Raw genomic sequence first — 19,923 nt, forward strand, 5'->3', positions numbered from 1 at the left:
TGGCGGGCGCCTGTAATCCCGGCTACTTGGGAGACTGAGGCAGGAGAATCGCTTGAACCCGGGAGGCAGAGGTTGCAGTGAGCCGAGATCACGCCATTGCATTCCAGCCTGGGGGACAAGAGCGAGACTTCGTCTCAAAAAAACAACAACAACAAAAAAAAACTGTTGACTAGTGTCTTCTGTTTGGGCCGGTTACAGACAACACAGCTTTTTGTCGTGATTTCTTGTAGGGCTACTGGTTTAAGTTCCAAATGTTGCACCTGAATACTCTAGAAACTATCATTTAGCTGATAACCTTGAATAATTTCCAGTCAGCCCTTTTTTTATCCCGAAGGGGTGTCACTTAAGATGAAATTCATTCAGGGAAGTATTGATCCACCAGCTGTCACTCTCCATTAACTCTCCCCTCCCCTAGCGGCTGAAAGAGTGCCCTTCTTGGGGCCAATGCATGTTTATATCACCCCTAGGTACGATTGTTCCTCCAGCAAGAGCCTTCATTAAGCCTAGCAACAGGATAAGGTAATGAGGCTTCTGCTTTAACACAGCAGAACATATATATCCAAATGAGCATGGTTCTTTGGCTCTCCTTTTTTATTATCCTGCCTTCTCCCAGGAGAAAGTAGTGCATTGAGGGGACCATCAAAACAACTCCTCCCTTCCCCTTCTGCTGAGTTCCCCAAGACACCTGGTCTCACCTCCTATTCCAAATTGCCCAGAGAAAGAGAGATGATATGTGGACAGAAGACATACAGACAGGCAGCATGGCAAAGAAGCCCAAGACTGGCAAAGAAGGAAAAGCGCTGAATACAATGGGCACAACAGAGGACTTCTATTGGTCTAGAAGGGATGCAGAAAGCCAGACTGGAGTGGACTAATTATTTCTTTATTTCTTCTAAACATTCTATGACTGAACTTGAAGGGGCAAGGAAGATGGCTCATTGGAGTGTCCTAGAATTCCATATTACAATTCAGTAATTTTCTTTGAAAGTATGGAGCACATAATAGATACATATTTGTATCACTAGCATTTTGCCTGTAGCAGGTGGTAAGTGGGTTGTTATTGCAACAACAGTGGATCTGAGCTGTGAACTTATACAATAAGGCCTATACTGCCATAATTACTATAGCACCAGAATCATCACCACATTTTAATTATAAGAAATATTATTGTACTCTGTCATTTCCCACTTATAAGCATCATGACTCTGCAAAGTCAGGTGGCAAGCTTCGATCATTTTTACTCTATTTTTCATTTGTGTGAACCAAGGTATACCAATCACTTGGGGGGACTGGTGTGATGGCTTGGAATAAGAACTCCAGGTTTTCAGCTCTGCATGTGGCACTCCTCTCAACAATCTGGATGAAATCAGGAGCTAGCATCACACACTGTTGCTATTTACAAAAGCCTAATTAATACCTCTCATTCCCTAATGAGATACTTTTTCTGACTCCACAGACAAGCAGAGCCAAGCAAGTGATGTCAGAATGCCAGAGTGAATTATTGGGCTTGTGTCAACCCAAGCAAAGATGAAAAATCACCCCTGTGAACTTGCTCCAGGAACACTCAAAGGGCCAAAGTTTTAATTAGTGAGGGTTGTGATTTACATTTGCATTCAGCATCCTAAGACTCTACATTAGTCTTCAAGCTCCTGCACTTCCCTAGTTGTTGTCTGACACTGGTTAGGATAGTTAATATACTTTTAAATAACATTATATTTAATGGACCCTTGAAAGCACTGACATATGAATCCATTTTCTGACCTGTCAGCAGAACTCTTTTCATTAAAGAATTCAGTGAAAGATCACATGTTGGGAGGAGCTAAAAGTTGGTGGCAAGGGACATTTCAGCTTGGTATCTGGTCCTTTCACCTACATCTACTATGAAAATTAATGAAAAGTTATCTAGGAATACTAATATTAGGATTCATTTCCAATCAAAGGGAAAATGATGCCAAAGCACTATAGTGAATAAAGGAATGCAATGGATTTATTTTTAACAAACATAGAAGAACTGATATAATGGAAAAGGGTGCTGATTTCTTCAACATATTCAACATTTGCATGTTGCTGTATTGGTTAGTACATTTGACAGCTGTAGCATGTTCTCTTGACTCTGCTTGGTTGGGAGATATCTTTGTCCTTTGAGAGTGGATTGAATTTTGGGAATCAGTCAAATGTCCTGAGAAGATAATGATGATGTACTAATTGGATGATCAGACTGGGTTGGGGCCAGAAGTGAGGTGTGGACTACACAGTCATGAGTGATATTTCTCATGTGGCTCATAACTGTCTGTAAAGATAGTTTCCAGGGAACAGCTCTGGAAATGTGAATGCCAGCCGTATCCTTGGCATCTGTATACAGCCTCTCTGGATGACAACTTTGAGAGGACCAGCATGCATTGGGTATAATACAGGCCCTCGTGGGCTTGCTAAAGATCTGTTTCAAGACTTTGTCACACCGCCTACATTGGCTCCACATTTGCCAAGTAACTATGAGCATGGTTCTCCTTCCAACAATCTGGATGGAGCTAACATCCTCCATGAGTGTAAATTTACAAAAGTTTAATTAATATCTCTTGCTTGCTAATGAGTTACTCCTTTGACTCCATAGACATGCAGGGCCAAATACATGATGTCAGAATCCCCTAAGTGAATTATTGAGCTTGTGACAACCTGGGTCAGAATGAAAAATCACCTCAGTATATTTAATCCAGGAGCAAATAAAGGGCCAGAGAATTAATTAATGTGGGTTTTAATTTGTTAAGGTCTTAAGAGGGAGCCTCTGCTCTGGTGCCTTTTTGTGTGTATCCTCTTTGATTATGGGTGAATATGCCTTTGGGAAAAGATATCTACTTCTTTACTATGCCCCTTGGTAACCTATAGACAAGAAAGAAAAAAGTGGGTTCTTAGTCTTCAGAGAGCATCAAATCGTTGAATTTATTGTTTAGGTGATAAGCCAATGCCCTGTTTCGAGGAACGGCTTTCATGAGGAATTGCTAGGAGGCATAGAAAAAGAATTGCACATAGTGGAAGTAGATGATGATAAAATAAAACAAGTGCTAGAGCTGGACAAGAGAGCAACACCCCATGAGTCCCGAACAAAGAACTAGAAAGAGACCCAAGGAAAATCAGAGTGCTTCTCTGCAGCCTTTGGCTGTCTCCCTAGCTCCCAAAAGGATGTAGACAGCAGACAACACTGCTGATGAGAGGGCAGGATCCAGACAGGTGAACTGTGCTAGGGAAGGGGCTGCCAAGGAGAGCCCCAAATGCAATGGTACAAGGTGATCCAGTGGGAGCAATCCTTCCTACTGTCCCATGAGCAGGCAGTTTGGGGAGCCACTGGTCCAAGGCCTGCATTCAAATTCATGCCTGCTGGTTTTTCACCATCTTTCCAGGATCAGGTTAGATCACAGAAAGGCTGCCCATTTGCCACTTTAGCTTAGCTGTTACTGGCTATCTTCCAATGTGGCATCTCCAGCTGCTATTAAAAAAAATGAACATGAGTAAATTTTACTGAACGGAAAGTATATCCCAGTCAACTTGACTTTTTAAAATGTCTCTCTATATACATACATGTATGTGTGTATATAAATATAAATATAAATATATATATATATATGAATGACACTGTCCTGTGGAGACTGCTCCTACATATCCTGTAAAATCAGTGCTTCATGGTTTTGGCACCAGGAATAAGTTTGATTCTCCTGGCAAAATGATACCTTCTCTTTTATCACAAGTTGAGAATGCTATTATCCAGCATGTTTCTTTTATTGCCTTGGTTGCTAGGAAACTCAGAGCTAACCCCAGCATTCAATTTCAGTAATCTTGCTCTTTAAGATTCTGAGAATGAGTCTGTCATCCCTTCTAAAATATTTCTACTGATCTTGTTCTTCCCCAGGGTCATATTACAGGTATACTTTAGGATAAGCTTTCTCAAAATTGGGGTACTAGATGTGTTATAAACTATAAAAAATGGTGCTCTGACCCTAGTCTGTGGTGGTCCAAACACACCAACCTGTGTTCTTCCTGGCCCATGCTACTTGCTCTGACCTGGTGCTCCTTGAAATAAAGTGGATTTCTGTTAGTTACAGTTCCTATTTTTACACTAAGATTGATGCTTTTTTTTCCTATATTAGTTATGAATTATAATTTCTGTATGCCCCCAAATATCAAGACAAGTGGGGATGGGGAAGCAAAGAGCGGCATGCATCTCTCTAATATTTTTTCTTATCTCTGGAGCTGGTTGCATAAAGCTGTCAAGAAGGAAATTTCCACTTAAACCAGAACCCTCCAGCACTAGGAGTGCTGACCTGTAGCAATTACAGATGCTAGGATTGTTTTGGTGTCTTACTTGACTTTCAGTTTGTGACCATCACTTGACAGAATTAAAAATTGCCTCTGTTCTATCTGCTACTTTCTTGAAGGGGACAGCTTATTCCAGAAGAGACAGTCTGAGCGGAAACAAAGGCTCTGTACTGTGTCCAGAAACTAAAACTAGATAGGTCAGGGCCCATACCTGAAAGCAGTTGGTTCTCTACAGCCCATGGTTATCCATAGGTCATGGATACATCCTGGCAAGCAGGCTGTAAAGGAGATGACCCCTTAATTGAAGTAAAACACCCACCTAGGTGTACAAAGGATGAGTAGAGAAAGAGTCCTTAAGGGAAATTTTTAATTGTTTACCTTGATTGATTGATTGAGACAGGATCTCGCCCTGTCACCCAGGCTGGAGTGCAGTGATGTGGTCATAGCTCACTGCAGCCTTGACCCACCTGGCTCAAGTGATCCTCCCATCTTAGCCTCTGGAGTAGCTGGGCCTACAGGCGATGGCCACCATGCCCGAATCATTTTAATTTTTTTTTTTTTTTTTGAAACGAGGCCTCACTATGTTGTCCAGACTGGTCTCGAACTCAGGAGCTCAAGCGATCATCCTGCATCAGCCACCCAAAGTGCTGGGATTACAGGTGTGAGCCACCGTGCCTGGCCTGGGAAATTTTAAAAAAGAAACAGCAGCACTTTTTGAGAGTAAGAGGGGCGTACTCGCCTTCTGGGGTTTTATTTCCCCCTTGGGCTTCTGAAACTTTAATGCTGAACTGACCTCTCACAAGCCATAGACAAAACTGAGAATGTCAAAGGTAACTAATAAACTGCTCTGGGAGGGAAAAAAAAAAAAAAAAAAGTAAACGTCGTTAGAGTGAATGGGGTCTAAAAACCCATAATTCTAAGAATCCCAGAAGAAGCACTGAACAGCTTTTTAAAGCCACTTCTTTTGCCCCCAAGCCACAACGGATTGTTTATATCCCTTTGAGGCAGCTAGCTGGATGCCCCTCTTCCCAATTCTCGGATTCCCTGAGATAAATACCATCTTGTTCCCTTATGTGTCAACTCTACTTTCTGCTGTTGGAAACTTCTTTGCTACTTTCAGGGCCTTCTCCTTTCAGATCTGAAGGTCTGGTCTACTTCCCCAAGGCATGATGATAGACTGGCATTCTTGAGCCCCAATGAAGGTTCTAGTCTTTCACAGCTTACATTATCTTCCCATCTCACATAGAATCATTCTCTAAAACGTATATTTCTGAGGTGTCTGGACTCATACATCCTCCATTGAGAGGGGCTCTGAAAATTGTTTAATATGGTTTAACATTTATGGCATCTCTTCCTTGACAGCGTCAGTAACAGAGTAAAGATTGCCATTTTCTCACCAACGTTAAGGGATAGGGCAGGTTCTTCCTGTAGTAGCATCTGCTCCACCAGTACTGAGAACGTTCTCTGCAAGGAGTTTGCTCTTTATGTCGTTTAGACATTAGACATTTTAAATAATAAGCATGATGTCTACCTTTCATGTTTTTATCACTGGAGTTTTCTACCTCTCTACTTCTCCATCTGCTCTAAGCCAAGAAGTGCCTCCAGACAGTGACATCTGGCACTGTGATTAAAGTGCTTAGTATAGAGAAATGGGTGGACACCTGGTTTGTATAGGTTTAAATAATTTATTAAATAAGAAGTTGATTGTTTCGTGACTGGGAAGAACCAGAGGACCATTGTTTGAAAGCCCACAACCTATATTACAAAGAGGTGATGGAGATGATATCATGACTCTCAGGAAGCACAGGCTTTTGGAAGTGTTCATCAATTGGGTTGTGGCATAAGACTGACTTAAATTCTTTTTTTATTTTTTTATTTTTTAATTTGTTGTAGAGACAGGAGTCTCGCCATGTTGCTCAGGCTGGTCTCAAACTCCTGTCCTCAATTGATCCTCCTACCTTGGCCTCCCAAATTGCTGGGATTATAGGCATGAGCCACCATGCCCAGCCCTTAAATTCTGATTATATCAGAGCTAAGACTTTCTTGACGTTCTGAAGCCAAGTTGAGAGCAATAAGACCCATTTCTGATTTTCCACATAATAAAGGAAACAAACCAGGAACAATAATCAAAAGTGGATTTGTTGTTTCTTTGGGAAGTTATAACCATATTTGCATAAACTTTAAAACAGTTACGGCATCTAGTTGAGGTACTAAAACAGTTTCTTTTGTTTTTTTTATTAACTTTTGTTGCAATAAATAAGGCAGACTAACAAAAATATATCCAAAGCCAATAATTCTGTATTTGTTTGGTACATGATGCTTCCTTCAGCATACTTCAGGTCATCTTTGCCAGGAATTGATGAGAACAGGTTGCATATAATTACAAAGGCTTCTTGGTGGGATGAAGGATAGGATGACTGATGAAATACCACAGTTAATCAGGTAAGTGCACCAGGGAAAAGCAACATGTAATGGCTAGAAACCCAAGACACAAGACTTTTTTTTTTTTTTAGATGGAGTTTTGCTCTTGTTGCCCAGGCTGGAGTGCAATGGCGCAATCTTGGCTCACTGCAACCTCCGCCTCCCAGGTTTAAGTGATTATCCTGCCTCAACCTCCCAAGTAGCTGGGAATACAGGCACCCACCACCATGCCCAGCTAATTTTTTTGTATTTTTAGTAGAGACAGGTTTTCACCATGTTGGCCAGGCTGGTCTCGAACTCTTGACCTCAGGTGAGCCACCTGACTCAGCCTCCCAAAGTGCTAGGATTACAGGTGTGAACCACCACGCCCAGCCATCAGCAAATGAGTCTACTATGATGGGAATACTCATGCCCCCCGATCTAGTTTCTCCTTTGATCCCAAGCCTTCTGGCATTGTTCTCCTCTGAGTCCACTTTTCCTTCTCTGGTCTGTCCTCCTTAATCTTCTTCCAAGGCTATTCTCTTCTCATGCTACACACTCTCCCCATGTAATCTCTTCTAAAGGTTTGAACTACCACAGACTCCCAAATCTCTAAAGACCATTCTTCAGCTGAGGTCTCTATATCCAGCTAAGTTCTGCATCCATATATCCAATTGCCAACTAAACATCTCACCTAGAGGTACCACAGGCACACAAAACTCAACATAGCTCAAAACCGAACATGTCATCTTCTTCCACATACTCTCCCCAACAACAAAAGAAGGCTGCCCACCCTTCTTGTATGGCTGATATTGGCACATGGAGCCACAATTAATTCATGTTACATCATCTTTGATCCCATGCCTTCTGGCCTTGTTCTGTACTCCGTGGTGGCTATGGCCTTGTTTGCTATATGCTAGCTAAGTTCTGTCAAGTCAGTACTGCATCCTTGGATACTTACCTTGAATACATCCCTTCTTTCTGGACCTTACTTTTCTATTTCTAAGGATTCCTCTAACTCTATATTTCTTTGAGTTTTTCCCTTGTCTGGGGAGGGGTCAATAAAGAGCCTCACTCTTTGGCTCAGTTAAGCATCTTGGGTTTAACCAGACTATGATTAAAAACTCAGGTGCATGAAGAGAAGTAGATTGGTTTAAATTATACAAGGCTTAGCGTTTAACAGTGATTAGTGGGTGATATAAAAAAGATGTGTTTTGTTTTCATAAATTGTCAGAATTCTAGTCTTCTGTTTTCGTGCACATTAAAATAATGCTCAATTTTCCAAATCATAACACAACACAAAGAGGCTGACAATTGGGTTTCACCTGGAAAGGAAAATTAAAAGTGGCCAATACAGATCATAGAATAGATAATATTTGCAAAGGAGACCCTATTTAGAAATAACATTCATTCAAACAAAGGTATGATGCCTGAATGTGTGATAACTAAGTAGTTTAAAAATTGAAATAGTTTCATCTGTCCCTGTAAATAAACGTGAAGAGAAAAGCACAAAGTCCTTTGGTTTAAAGGGTCAATGTTTTTAACAGACATGAACGCGTAGTTTGGGGGAACTTTTCTTTCCTTACTACCCCGGAAGGCATTTTCAATATCTTGTTGGCATGGCCCTTCTACTTGATTTCTAAGGAGCCAGATGCACTGTTTGCTTTTGAGACAAGGTCTTGCTCTGTTGCCCAGTCTGGAGTGCACTGGTGCAATCACAGCTCACTGCAGCCTTGACTTCCCAGGCTCCAGCCATTTTCCCAACTCAGCCTCTCAAGTAGCTAGGATGACAGGCATGTGCCACCACATTCGGCTAATTTTGTTTTTATTTTGTAGAGACAGGGTCTTACTATGTTGCCCAAGCTGGTCTTGGACTCCTGAGCGCAAACAATTCTCCTGCCTCAGCCACCCAAAGTGCTGGGATTACAAACATGAGCCACCACACCTGGTCCAGATGCACTTTTAGGTACTAGAGACATTTGGCCCCCTAGAAAGTACTCAAGATGCCAAGTTCAGCAACAAGGAAGTATTTGAATACTCTTGGCTTTGGGCACAACATGGAGCTAGAGAATGGGTACCCCATGGCCCAATGTCAAAATCAGAAGTGTTGGTTAAGTAGGACCAACCCTGCCTCAATGACCCAACTTGTTCGAGTTCTAGCTATAAAGAGAATGTGACCTCAGCTCTTCCTGATTTCAGTGCCCAAGCTTTTTCCACAACACCAGGGCTGCTTCCAGTTAGTATGGCAACACCATTCTCCAAAGTTGCTAATTCTCACTGGTTTTACTCTACTTGAGTTTCCTATCTGTGGGCACTAGAGCTAAGAAATACTTCTGCAATAGGCTGTCACTTTTTAGTCATGAAGTGTGATTTAACATATAATTTGAACAAAAAGCCAAAGCCACATGACTCCTTTAGTAAACCTCTAACATAGTATGCGTCGGTCAGTCAATTCAATTCAATAAACATGTTAGAAGCCAAATTTACCAGGTGTGGTTTTCAGTCAGCAGGTGCTGAAAACCTTGTATGTGGCAAATGTGTGATCAGAGATATTGTGAACAGATGTGAATACAATTTGCCCTTGTCCTTAAAGAAGTTAATATGTAATGTGCAGGCAGAGTGGACATTCTTGAAAATCCCATAAGAACATATTAAGTAGAAAGTGAAACAAAGTGGTAATTCACCAGGGAGGAGGAAATGAGCCTCTCCACCAACACTTAGTTTGTATCATTCTGTAGTGTAAAATCAGAATCTCACCTCCAAATGAATAGGCTGACTGACCTCTCTTTGTTCTCCGTGTGCTAATTCTTGCCATTGCAGTTGACTCCTTTGGCTTTTCCTAAAAAGTTCACTGAGACTTTTCTGGCCTACTCTGGGGACTCCCTAATGTATAATGTTCACCAACTAGGCTCCAGTTGTGAATTTTTAATTATGCCGGATCATTTTCAGTAAATAGAACTTTGGGCTCGATTAATGCTGTCAGATCCAATCTTTGTCTCACCTATGGAGCTCTACTCTGTGGTGTTTGCAATAATTGCCACTTCCCCAGGAAAGAGGAGCTTCTGCAGAGATAGATGTCAGCAGCCCTTTGCATTCTCATCTGTCCTCCTCAGAAGCCCTACAGGGGGGAACTTTATCCAGCAGATTTGAATTTTGTTGTTTGGAAAGCAGAGACAATGGATACGGCTGATTGTTATCTTTCAATTTCCACCAAGTGTGGTTGTCTCATGCTTCCTGTGAGGCAGTAGTTCTCAAAGTGTGGGCCATAGACAGGAAATATTACCATCATCTGGGAACCTGATAGAATTGTAAATTCTCAGGTCCCATCCTAGACCTGCTGAATCAAACTCTGGGGATCCCCGCCACCTGCATTTTAAAAATACTCTAGGTTATCTGATGTATGATTAAGTCTATGAGCCCATTGTTGAGAGAGAACTGTTTCAAACAAAGGACAAGCATAATTTCATTCTATTTTGTGAAAATTCTCATAACCCATTTTTCTGATTTACAATGCTTCAAAAACAAAAATCCTAATTTTCATAATGGAAACTCACATTTACCTTTGCTTTCCCTAACTTCCCCAGGCATAGGCAGTTGTTTCCTGTTTTATTTCCCTAGCATTTTTTCACACTTGTTTATTCCACTTGGTACTTTACATTGTTATGTAGCTGTTAACGCTTGCCTTCTCCACTAGCCTTGCGGCCACCTGCCAGCAGGAACCTTGTCACACTCATCATGGTATCCCCAAGGCTACAGAGTAAACACATTCAATATTTTCTGAGAGGATAAATTGGTTAACATTGTATAATTTTCAAAACTAGGTAATGGCCTTAAGAAGTAGGACTGGCATAATAGGAAACTGAGACCCAGAGACATTAAAGGATTCAGTTGGTAAGAAGTTGCAGAGCCAGGGCTAACAACAAAAGCTTACCTCAGTATGGGAAGGGTGATGGCCACAGATCCCTCAAAACTGGCCTAATACACTAAACTCCACTCAGGAAGCTTGGGATACTTCAGCTCTTCAAGGGCAAAGCCCTTGATTTACTCCCAGACAGGTTGCTCTCTGCCCCCAGTTGTGGTGATGTTACTAAGCTTGGGCATCATGTACCACCCAGGATGCTAAGAGAGGGTAGCTTACCTCAGTATGGGAAAGGAGATGGCCACAGGTCCCTCAAAACTGGCCTAATACACTAAACTCCACTCAGGAAGCTTGGGATACTTTGGCTCTTCGAGGGCAAAGCCCTTGATTTACTCCCAGAAAGGTTGCCAGTTAGTGAGACACGTGCAGAGACAGAATCAAGAGGGAAGGGAATCATGTTAAAAAAAAAAAAAAGAAAAAGAAAAAAAGGAGATTTTAGTACTATTGGAGGTATAAATCCTAGTACTCAGTTAGTCTGTGGTAAAGAGAAAAGATGTGAACTGCAAGTGAAGCCAAGGTAGAAAGCTCAATTTTGCTCATCTGCCAGGGTGTCCTTCTTACGCCAAAGTGAAAACAGCATAGGATGTACTCGGTGAGGTGTTTGTTATAGGAATAGGTTGACAATGATTGCCACCCATCTCTTGGCACCCAGCTTGCCTTGTCATCTGTAAGCAATCTGAGTGGGCTGGGAGAATGGGGAGAAGCAGGCTATGTATGTGGGATGAAGAAAGCCACCGGCCTGCACCAGGAACGAGGCCTTCACTTTCACTCATTAACCTTAGCATTGATCTCTACATAACTAAGTTACCTGGCTTAGACTCTTTTACTTGGACCTCTGGCATACAAGTCTTTGTACACAGTTGTAAATCCTCATAGAGTGGGGTGGAAGTAAACAGATTCTGGCATAGGATGCTTCTTGAAACACTCCTTAATCATGGTGGATCATTGTCGCATCAGGCCTCACTGCTTATCTCATGGCTTTGAGTCTCACTTTGGAGCAATGACCGTACATCTGCCCTGTCTTTCTTCTTGAGCTCCAGTTCCATCTCTCTAATTGCCTACTGGGACACTGTCCATCAATACCCCAACTCGATAGGCCCCAAACTAAATCCGTCATCTTCTCCTCTAGTCCAGATCTCCCTCCCAACTACTCTGTCTCTTTCACTGGCAGAGTAAATTTGTTCTCAGTCATCCAGCTTGCAAACCTTCTCAGTGACTTTCATTTAGGGTTTATTCTCATTCTCCAAACATAGTCAATCCCCAAGTTGTCATATTTTCTTTGGCTATGCCAGGCATAGTTTCTTTCCACCCCTATAACCACCATTCCAGCCCAGCCTCTCATTATATTTCAGATCTCAATTACCCCAAACCATCCAATTCCATAACTATGATTTCTGCTCCTCAATCCCTGATGTGATGGAGAAGCCTAGAGTTAGATGCAAATGCAACGGTTGTATAATACCACTTACAACTGTTAGATACAGTTCTATTGGCCTCTGATAGTCTGTAACTAAGGTCCACCCTGTTGGTAAAGACACATGGGATTAGTCAGCTTAAATGAGAAAATAATGTAATTTAGAAACTGACTCATGTTCTTTCTGGATCCCAATGAGGCATTCAGTGATGTGACTGTCACTCTCTGGGCAAAAACAACATGTACCAAGAGGTGAAGAGAGCAAAATAGCAACAAAAATCAATGAGCCCATTGCTGCAGTCTCTGATGCCCTGTGGTGAGCTGCTAGAGTGAAAAGTTAATGGAAGGGGAGAGGGCAAGATAACATGAGTGCCCTGGCTGCCTTTTCCAAGTGCTTTTGCAATTCCAGAGTAACTATGAGCTTCATTGTGAATGGTTTACCTGATCAGTATAATTCCCTCTGCTTTGTAGATAAGAAGACTAAGAGAGCAAGAAGTTAAATGCCTTGCTGGCAGCCAGGATTAGAACTTGGAATTCCTGAATAAATGCTTTGAACTTATGAGGCTGCTTCTGAGAGATCATAGTTACACTGGGCTTCATAGCAATAAAAATGAGCTTTTCCCTTCCCTCAGAAATTCTCAGTTATTATCCATAGTTAAGCAAAGGGGAACTAGAAGAGGATGCTAAATAAAAGTACATCTCACTGAACTGAACTTTCTTTGCCAGATGATTATCAGAAATATAGATAATGGGCATAAGTTACTGAAAGGGGCAAGGACTCTAATTTAGACACCTTGGGCAAAAGAAATGAAAAAGTTTGGAACAAAGAAAACCACTCAGGACATAACCTAACAAGATAGAAAAAATGAAATGCAGAAGTATTATCAGCTTTAATTAAAGGAAATCAATATTTGAAGAGCTGTCTTGCTCAACAATAGAACAACGGCAAACATACTTCAGAAATGTGAGCCTTTTAGAAAAGAGAAAAGCAGGTTTTCATGGGGAAACAATCATGATTGAAAAACCTTTCAAAACATGACGACTTGGTGTATCTGTTGGAGAGGGGCCTTAAGCACCTGTTGGGGAGGCCGACTAGATGAACTTTTATCGCTGGGAGAGTCTATCTGTTTTAAGTGCATTTTTTTCAGTCCGGGAGTGTTCAGGAGCCTAAGAGGCATCTCTAGGGAGTAAAGAATAGCTAGTATTTCCCTCAGAGAGACTTTTAACAAACCCTCAACAATAAGGTGGGTTTCATCTCAGTTATCACAAGAACACACATTGGAAAACATTAAGGACTATACAGATACAACAGATGTGTTATTTCACAGGCACTCTTCAACCATCCAAGCAAGCTTACTTGAGAGTCCTTTCTAAGCTCACCTTTTTTGTGATACACATGATGACCAACCTTCAGTGACTGGAGTCCAATTCTCCCAGACCATTCCTCTTCAGGGATGGAAGATATGAGACATGTGTCACCACTTCCTTCTCTCAAACTGGTGCAAGACATTAATACTCAATCATGACACTTCTTTCCATTGAGCCCAAATGCAGCTTTTTAATTTATTCGCTCAACGAATATTTTTTGACTGCCCATTTAAAAGTGAGTTAGAGAGACAGATAAATAATAAAATATAAGCAACACCACGAGCACCACATGCTAAATGGCTAGTAAAAGATATGTAGACAATAAATATCATAGCCAAACCTGTTATTTTGAAATATAATTTCAATTTCCTGGGACCCTGAAAATTAATTTTTAAAATTTCAGTACTATTGTAGTTGTATCAGCACAACTATTTTTCAGGGATCTGAGATGAGTTAATTCCAAAAAGAGCTTACAAAGGAGATGCAGAAGTTTCTGTATGCCACCCATCAAGAAAGTGAATCAGGTGTGTTTTAAGCCATTGGGTTCCTCTCCCACAAGTACCTTTGACCAAACAGCAAAATTCAGATTGGATTGGGTCTGATTGCCATTTTGGTTTAAGTACACTGGATACCATTTCAGCATCAAATCATTCAATCAGAAACACTTTGAAAATGCTGAAGAGTTGGGTTAGTTGCAGTTTTCCCACCTGAATACAATGTGCATAATACTGCAAATTGTTTTTTCACTTTTGTAGTGCTGGAGACATTTATGGAGCCTGTGGGAAAGGGTTTTCTTGATGGAGATGGACAGCCAACCAGACAGAAGGAGTGCTAGCACTCATTAACTTTTCCTAACAGAAACTCACCTGTAATTGTTTTCATAAGCCTTTAATGAGGCTTGGTTGTGAGGCACTAGAGAGAGGAAAGCAGCTTATCCATAGAAAAGGATAGTTACTCAGGTGAAGTAGAGGAAGCCTGGATCCGTACCCTTGGAAATTGTAGGACATAGCGTTTGAGATTACAATTCAAAGACAAGATGAAAGTGACGAGGGCTGACAAGTAGTCTAGAGATGGGCAAATCAAAAGAACAACCACTGGGGTAGATCTGTTTCAGATATGTAAGTTAGGAACTCTAAATCAAGGAGCACCCACCCCCCACCAATCTCATATATCCAAAATTATATCTGTATTTCTTTGAAACAGATTGGGTTTATTCCTGTAAATCCCTGGGGTTGCGGGATGTTTCAGTGACCAGAATTCTTGGCAGGATCTTAATCTTTAGGTCTTTTCCCCAAAGATCTTTGAAGCTACCAGTCAGTCTGCAGCTGCAGCATTTTCTCTTTATTTCTCATGGGACCCTTCTGGAAAATGCAGTGCCCTTGATATCACTGCTTTGATCTCCTTCTCTCTCAAAGTTTCAGAATTGTGGCATCTTGCCCAGGCTTATCTAACTGACCTGGATTTTGGTGGAGGAATGAAGACTTTTTCTGTCAATGTTAGGTAAACTTTTCTATACCACAGTCAGTACATCTACAAAATTAAGCTCCTAGGATCCAAGCTAGCCACAAGTTCTTCTCGATCCCCCTTTCAGATACATTTCGTCACCGTTAATGGATCTGTTATTTGCATAGAAAAAACATTTCCAGTTACTTGATTAATTTTACCCCTATTCTTGGTGCCATGCCTTTCCTGTGTGATGTATTCCTGAAAATGTTTTTGTTTTCATTTCCCCAATATCTGCACTGTAGGTCAAAGGGGCCCTTATTCCTATCTTTTAAAGGATTACTGCTCCAGGACCACCTCCTGCTAGAGCACCAGTTGACAATAATAAGGCTGTCGCTGCCAGCTGATAGCTTTCCCTGTTGTCCTACTGTGTCCTGCATTGAGCTTAAACAGGGTCAATTATAATGTAGACTATAGAGGACCCTAGTGCCCAAGGCACAGACATGGAAATTTAGCAGTGGAGGATGTTGTTTTATCAAAAAAAATAAAAAAATAAAAAATAAATTTAAAAAAGTGAATGAATGAGCTTAGTGACTCAGCACTTAGTGATTTAGTGATGACTTAAATCACCACCTACTCTGAGCCCAGTAGTGTGCATGAGACACATCAAAAATATCCCTTGTTTCTGAATGCTTCCAGCCAAGTTTCCCACTGCCTACTGCTTAGGTGAGGGGCTAGGAGGAGGAAGATTCAGTGACCAGTGACCAGGGTGCAAGAGTGAGGAAGTTGACACCTACTTTTGTGACACAGAGCATATTAGCATATTGCATTCTTTGCATCAGGCTATGGCAAACTTCTGGAACAGACAATTTTGAATTTGTGAAGAGGACAGTCAGGATGATCCCTGGTCTCACGTCCCTAAGGAATCATTTGCCAGGAAGTCATCATGGATGGATAGAGGCAGCACCAAGTGAGTTCTTCAGTCCCCACTCAGAATGTGGCCACATTCTGGTGAGTCTGTGAGTGGTACAGGGTAATGATCCCTGCACTGTGCAGGAATCCCAGCACCTCATTCCAGTGGATTTCTGCCCCCTCCTCTGGGATAGAATGTGTGTCCACTCTCTCCAGAGCTATCCACTCCAGCAGCAGAGCCAGAGCTCACAAGGGTATCTCCCACTTCTAAGAGCTGTTTTTCATACCCCCTAGACGTTTTTTGTTTTGTTTTGTTTTGTTTTGTTTCTTGAGACGGAGTCTCACACTGTCACCTGGGCTGGAGTGCAATCGCGTGATTTCGGCTTACTGCAAACTCCGCCTCCCAGGTTCAAGCTATTCTCCTGCCTCAGCCTCCCAAGTAGCTGGGATTACAGATGCCTGCCACCATGCCCGGGTAATTTTTTTTTTTTTTTTTTGTATTTTTAGTAGAGATGGGGTTTTGCTATGTTGGTCAGGCTGGTCTCAAACTCCTGACCTCGTGATCCACCTGCCTCAGCTTCCCAAAATGTTGGGATTATAGACATGAGCCACTGCACCCAGCGTAGATGGTGACTCTTAAGTGCTTGGACAGTTGCTATCTCTCTGACTTTTCCTGATCAGCCTTTTTCCGTGCCCACACACATTTTATTACCTTTGCAATCACCAGGAACCCATGATTATCTCTTGTTCCAGTCATATCCATGAAGTCATTTGAAGCTGATGGGTGCATGGCAGAATATCTTTTGTGACCCCCAGCCCACCCCACATATAAATACAGCTACTTGCAGACACCTATTTTGGAGATACTTAAAAGGTTCATAAATATCTGAAAAGCTGTTTGACATTTTCTGAGGCAATATTCTTTGCCACTGGAAGGTTCTATTATACACATTAAATATGAAGATACATATTTTTCTTTCTTACCTTCACTTTTTATAAAAGGTTATGCTGACATAGAACTTACTAACAAAAAAAAAATCTTCCTGATGAAATCAGGATAAATAATTCCACACATCGTCAAGTGGAGAGAAAGACTTTGAATTGGTTTCCATGGAAATCTGAAGATGAAGTAAAGGAATAATTTCAAGGCAGAGCAGCTGAACTGAAGATAATGGTAAAATAGTTTGATAAAGGAAATAGAATAAAGTAATCAAGAAGACTCCAATCAATTATTCCTTTTTGTTTACCTTTAGGTGATTAATTCGTCTGCGTTTATTAACCTGATGAGATTAAGCAGGCCTTCCTTGTGATTTATTTCGTAATTGTTTCCAAGGTTTGACATAAGCTGTGGAGTTATTGAAGGTGGAGATTTAAATTCAATTACTCATGAAGCAGGTGGTGCTTCTTCTGAAAGAATATCTGAATTCACGGCCTTCCCATGTAACATTATGAGTGAAAATTATTAATTCATCTGATAGTATCTCCCAAAGACTTTTAGAAGTCATTTGGCATCCACATACTTCACTAAAAGTCAGCAGCTTCAGAACTGAACATGTAATGAAGAGAATTCAGTGCCTGGAAAGAAATGATTTTATTTTAAAGACTATATATATATATATATATTTTAAACTAGAGGCCCCCTTGGGGCCTGGGCTGTGGTGCTATCATTAATGGAATTCATGAGTTCAAGCTTTGAATGCCAAAAGGGTAGCTTTCTTTGAACTTGACCAGTGGTTCCCACTCTCTACCTTTAAAGGGCACAACTGGATAAGATCATACTTTGACAGGAGAGAGAGAGAGAGATTGGCCAGGGGTGGTGGGGGGATATGCAGGCTGACCTTGAAAGTCTTTAAATGAAGTGACTAATTGCTTTTTGTCTCTGTGGTCCTTGTTGTGTATATGTTTTCTATTCTTTCTGTGGGTATAGTAAGGATAAACGGGGTTCTCCAAACACTAACGCAGGCGCCAACTCTCCGTCATCCACAAAGACCCGGAACACATCTAAGAGTGGGAAGTAAGTGAAAAGTGCTTCTGTACATCTGACATAGCTGTCAACAAGTCAAGTGCTGTCTGCCTTTTGTCATTTATTCATATTCATTCAACAAAGATTTGTGGAGTGTCTTCTGTGTGCTTCCCACTGGGCTCATCACTGGGGAATTGAAACGAGCAAGGCATGTGTCAGTAATATTGGGTGCATGAAGAACTAGGGAAGAGGGAGGAGAGGGATGGGAAAGTCAGGAGATGACTCTGGAAAGATAGCTTAGGGCTGACTGTGAAGGGCAAGGACATAAGTCCATAAGGGCAATGTAAGAGTTGAATTACAAGTTTGAAGAATTAAAGCAGCAGCAGCAGCACTGATTTATGACTTACAAGGTCCATGAAAACCTGTCTTGGTCCATACACTGAGGTTTAGACTTGAGTTAGAAGAATCTGGTAAGCCTTTCCATAAATTTCCTGGTTTAAGTACATTTATGTTTTAACCATATCACTGATTTACATGATATGTATATTCTTTTCCTAGTTATTAACATGCACCAAGTCCTACATGAAACTGTCTTCTTGGTATTACCAAAATTTGTATGGGCTGAATATTTGCGATATTAGATTGACCTTTCTTGGGCTTATTCCAGAAGACAACACCAGCTGATCTCTCCCTTTGGCTTCAGCAAATTGTGGCAAACTCAGGCAGTGTGATCCCATGCAGATGATATACCTCTAATTAGACACTTCCCCTTGGAAGTTGCTTCAGCCCTGTGGTGAATGACTCCTCTGTAAGCTCTCTCTCCAGGGTGTGGGGCATTGTGACAGGCAGAAACACAGTCCAGAAAGAGCACCCAGCCTGCATCTAGGAGAAGATGAAAGATGCCTTCATCATGCTAAAAGCTCTAATCTAGCAATAAGATATGTCACTACAAGAGCACAGCTTTGCAATGAAAGGTGAATTTGTAATGGTCATATATTTTATGTATTCTGCATTGGACCATAAATGCTGCACTTTGAATATGATCTTATATTCAATTCCCAAAGCAAAAGATCTATTGGCTGCCTTTTTTTCCTTATTTTCCTCTGAATACCATTTCAGGTTTGCATATAAAGTTGAATGCAAGCTATCTTGCGGAATATAAAAAACGGTGTTAAAGGCATAAAACTAAATCTCCAAGCAGTTAGAACTCATTTCAGTTATTTATTGCTGAGCACCACAATCAAAATGCTGTATAAATTATGAAGGAAGGGAATTGATGCACACATTCCCAGGCAGCTGAATGTTTTCAAATTAGTCCCAATTCATTGTTAACACGCACTCTCAGTTAACAGGGATGGCATTGCAGAACTTCTTTTAACTCCATGCTTACAACAATGGCAGACCTACCTGGGCACCTTGTACCTACCTGTCACACCAACAACCACAGGGCACAATCTCCATCTATTAGACCCTGTTGTATAATTATGGATGTTTGTAATTTGCTGTTGCCTTTCCAAAGGGGCCTTCCCTTGTTTCTTTTGACTTTGCAGGAGTTCACTCTCTTACTTTTTGAGTGAAGAATCTCCGTGTGAGCTACAAAAGGAGCAACTGGTAGAATCTGAGTTAAGATGACATAGAGAATGCATACCTAATACCATACCCAGGTTTTCAACAGTGGGAGACCTGAATAAATACATTCTTAAGTAGATAAAAAATGATCTATATCTCACTTGCCATACTTGGACACATCCCAAGCTTCTGCCATGGTGAAGGGTCTCCCTCTTTGCACATTTTGAGCTAGGTGTCTTTTACTTGTCATGTATAGTGACTCATAGGCTGAGCTAGTTCTGAATTCTTCATTGTTTTTGTTGTGAAAAATTACAGGTTATCCGACATGCTCTTCCTAGATATGTGTGCCAGGGTTTCTTGCACTGTGCTCCTTCTCTTAGTCCTCTCCCATCAGTTTTCAGGAGATTTTTCCTTTTTTCCATTACTGCACATTTTCTCCTTCTCAGGATATCATTTTCAACGGGAGCAGTACTGACCTTCTGTGCATATGGTGAGACTGTGAAGGGCATTTTTCACACTTTATAGAACAGTGCCTGTGGATGTTTAGGCACTGTGTTCTAGTTCAGAACTGTGTTGCCAGTTCCTGCTGAACTGTCTATGCATTTCCTTAGCTTTGGTGTGTGTGGT

The 19,923-nt window shown here is 41.3% G+C and overlaps 1 protein-coding gene across 3 annotated transcripts in view; it reads left to right on the forward strand.

Annotated features, from left to right (window-relative positions):
• The window catches only part of HS6ST2 (heparan sulfate 6-O-sulfotransferase 2), a 344,995-nt gene that overhangs the window by 283,780 nt on the left and 41,292 nt on the right, over positions 1–19,923 (forward strand). For 2 of the 3 annotated variants that reach the window (XM_017954386.3, XM_031660878.1), the window contains one exon: positions 17,692–17,778. The exons of the other annotated variant lie outside the window; for it this stretch is intronic. In XM_017954386.3, the coding sequence (XP_017809875.1) occupies positions 17,692–17,778 (87 nt within the window). The remainder of the gene's footprint in view (positions 1–17,691; positions 17,779–19,923) is intronic. 3 annotated transcript variants of the gene reach the window in all.

Source organism: Papio anubis, chromosome X (genome assembly GCF_008728515.1).
Source record: "Papio anubis isolate 15944 chromosome X, Panubis1.0, whole genome shotgun sequence".
NCBI lineage: Eukaryota > Metazoa > Chordata > Mammalia > Primates > Cercopithecidae > Papio > Papio anubis.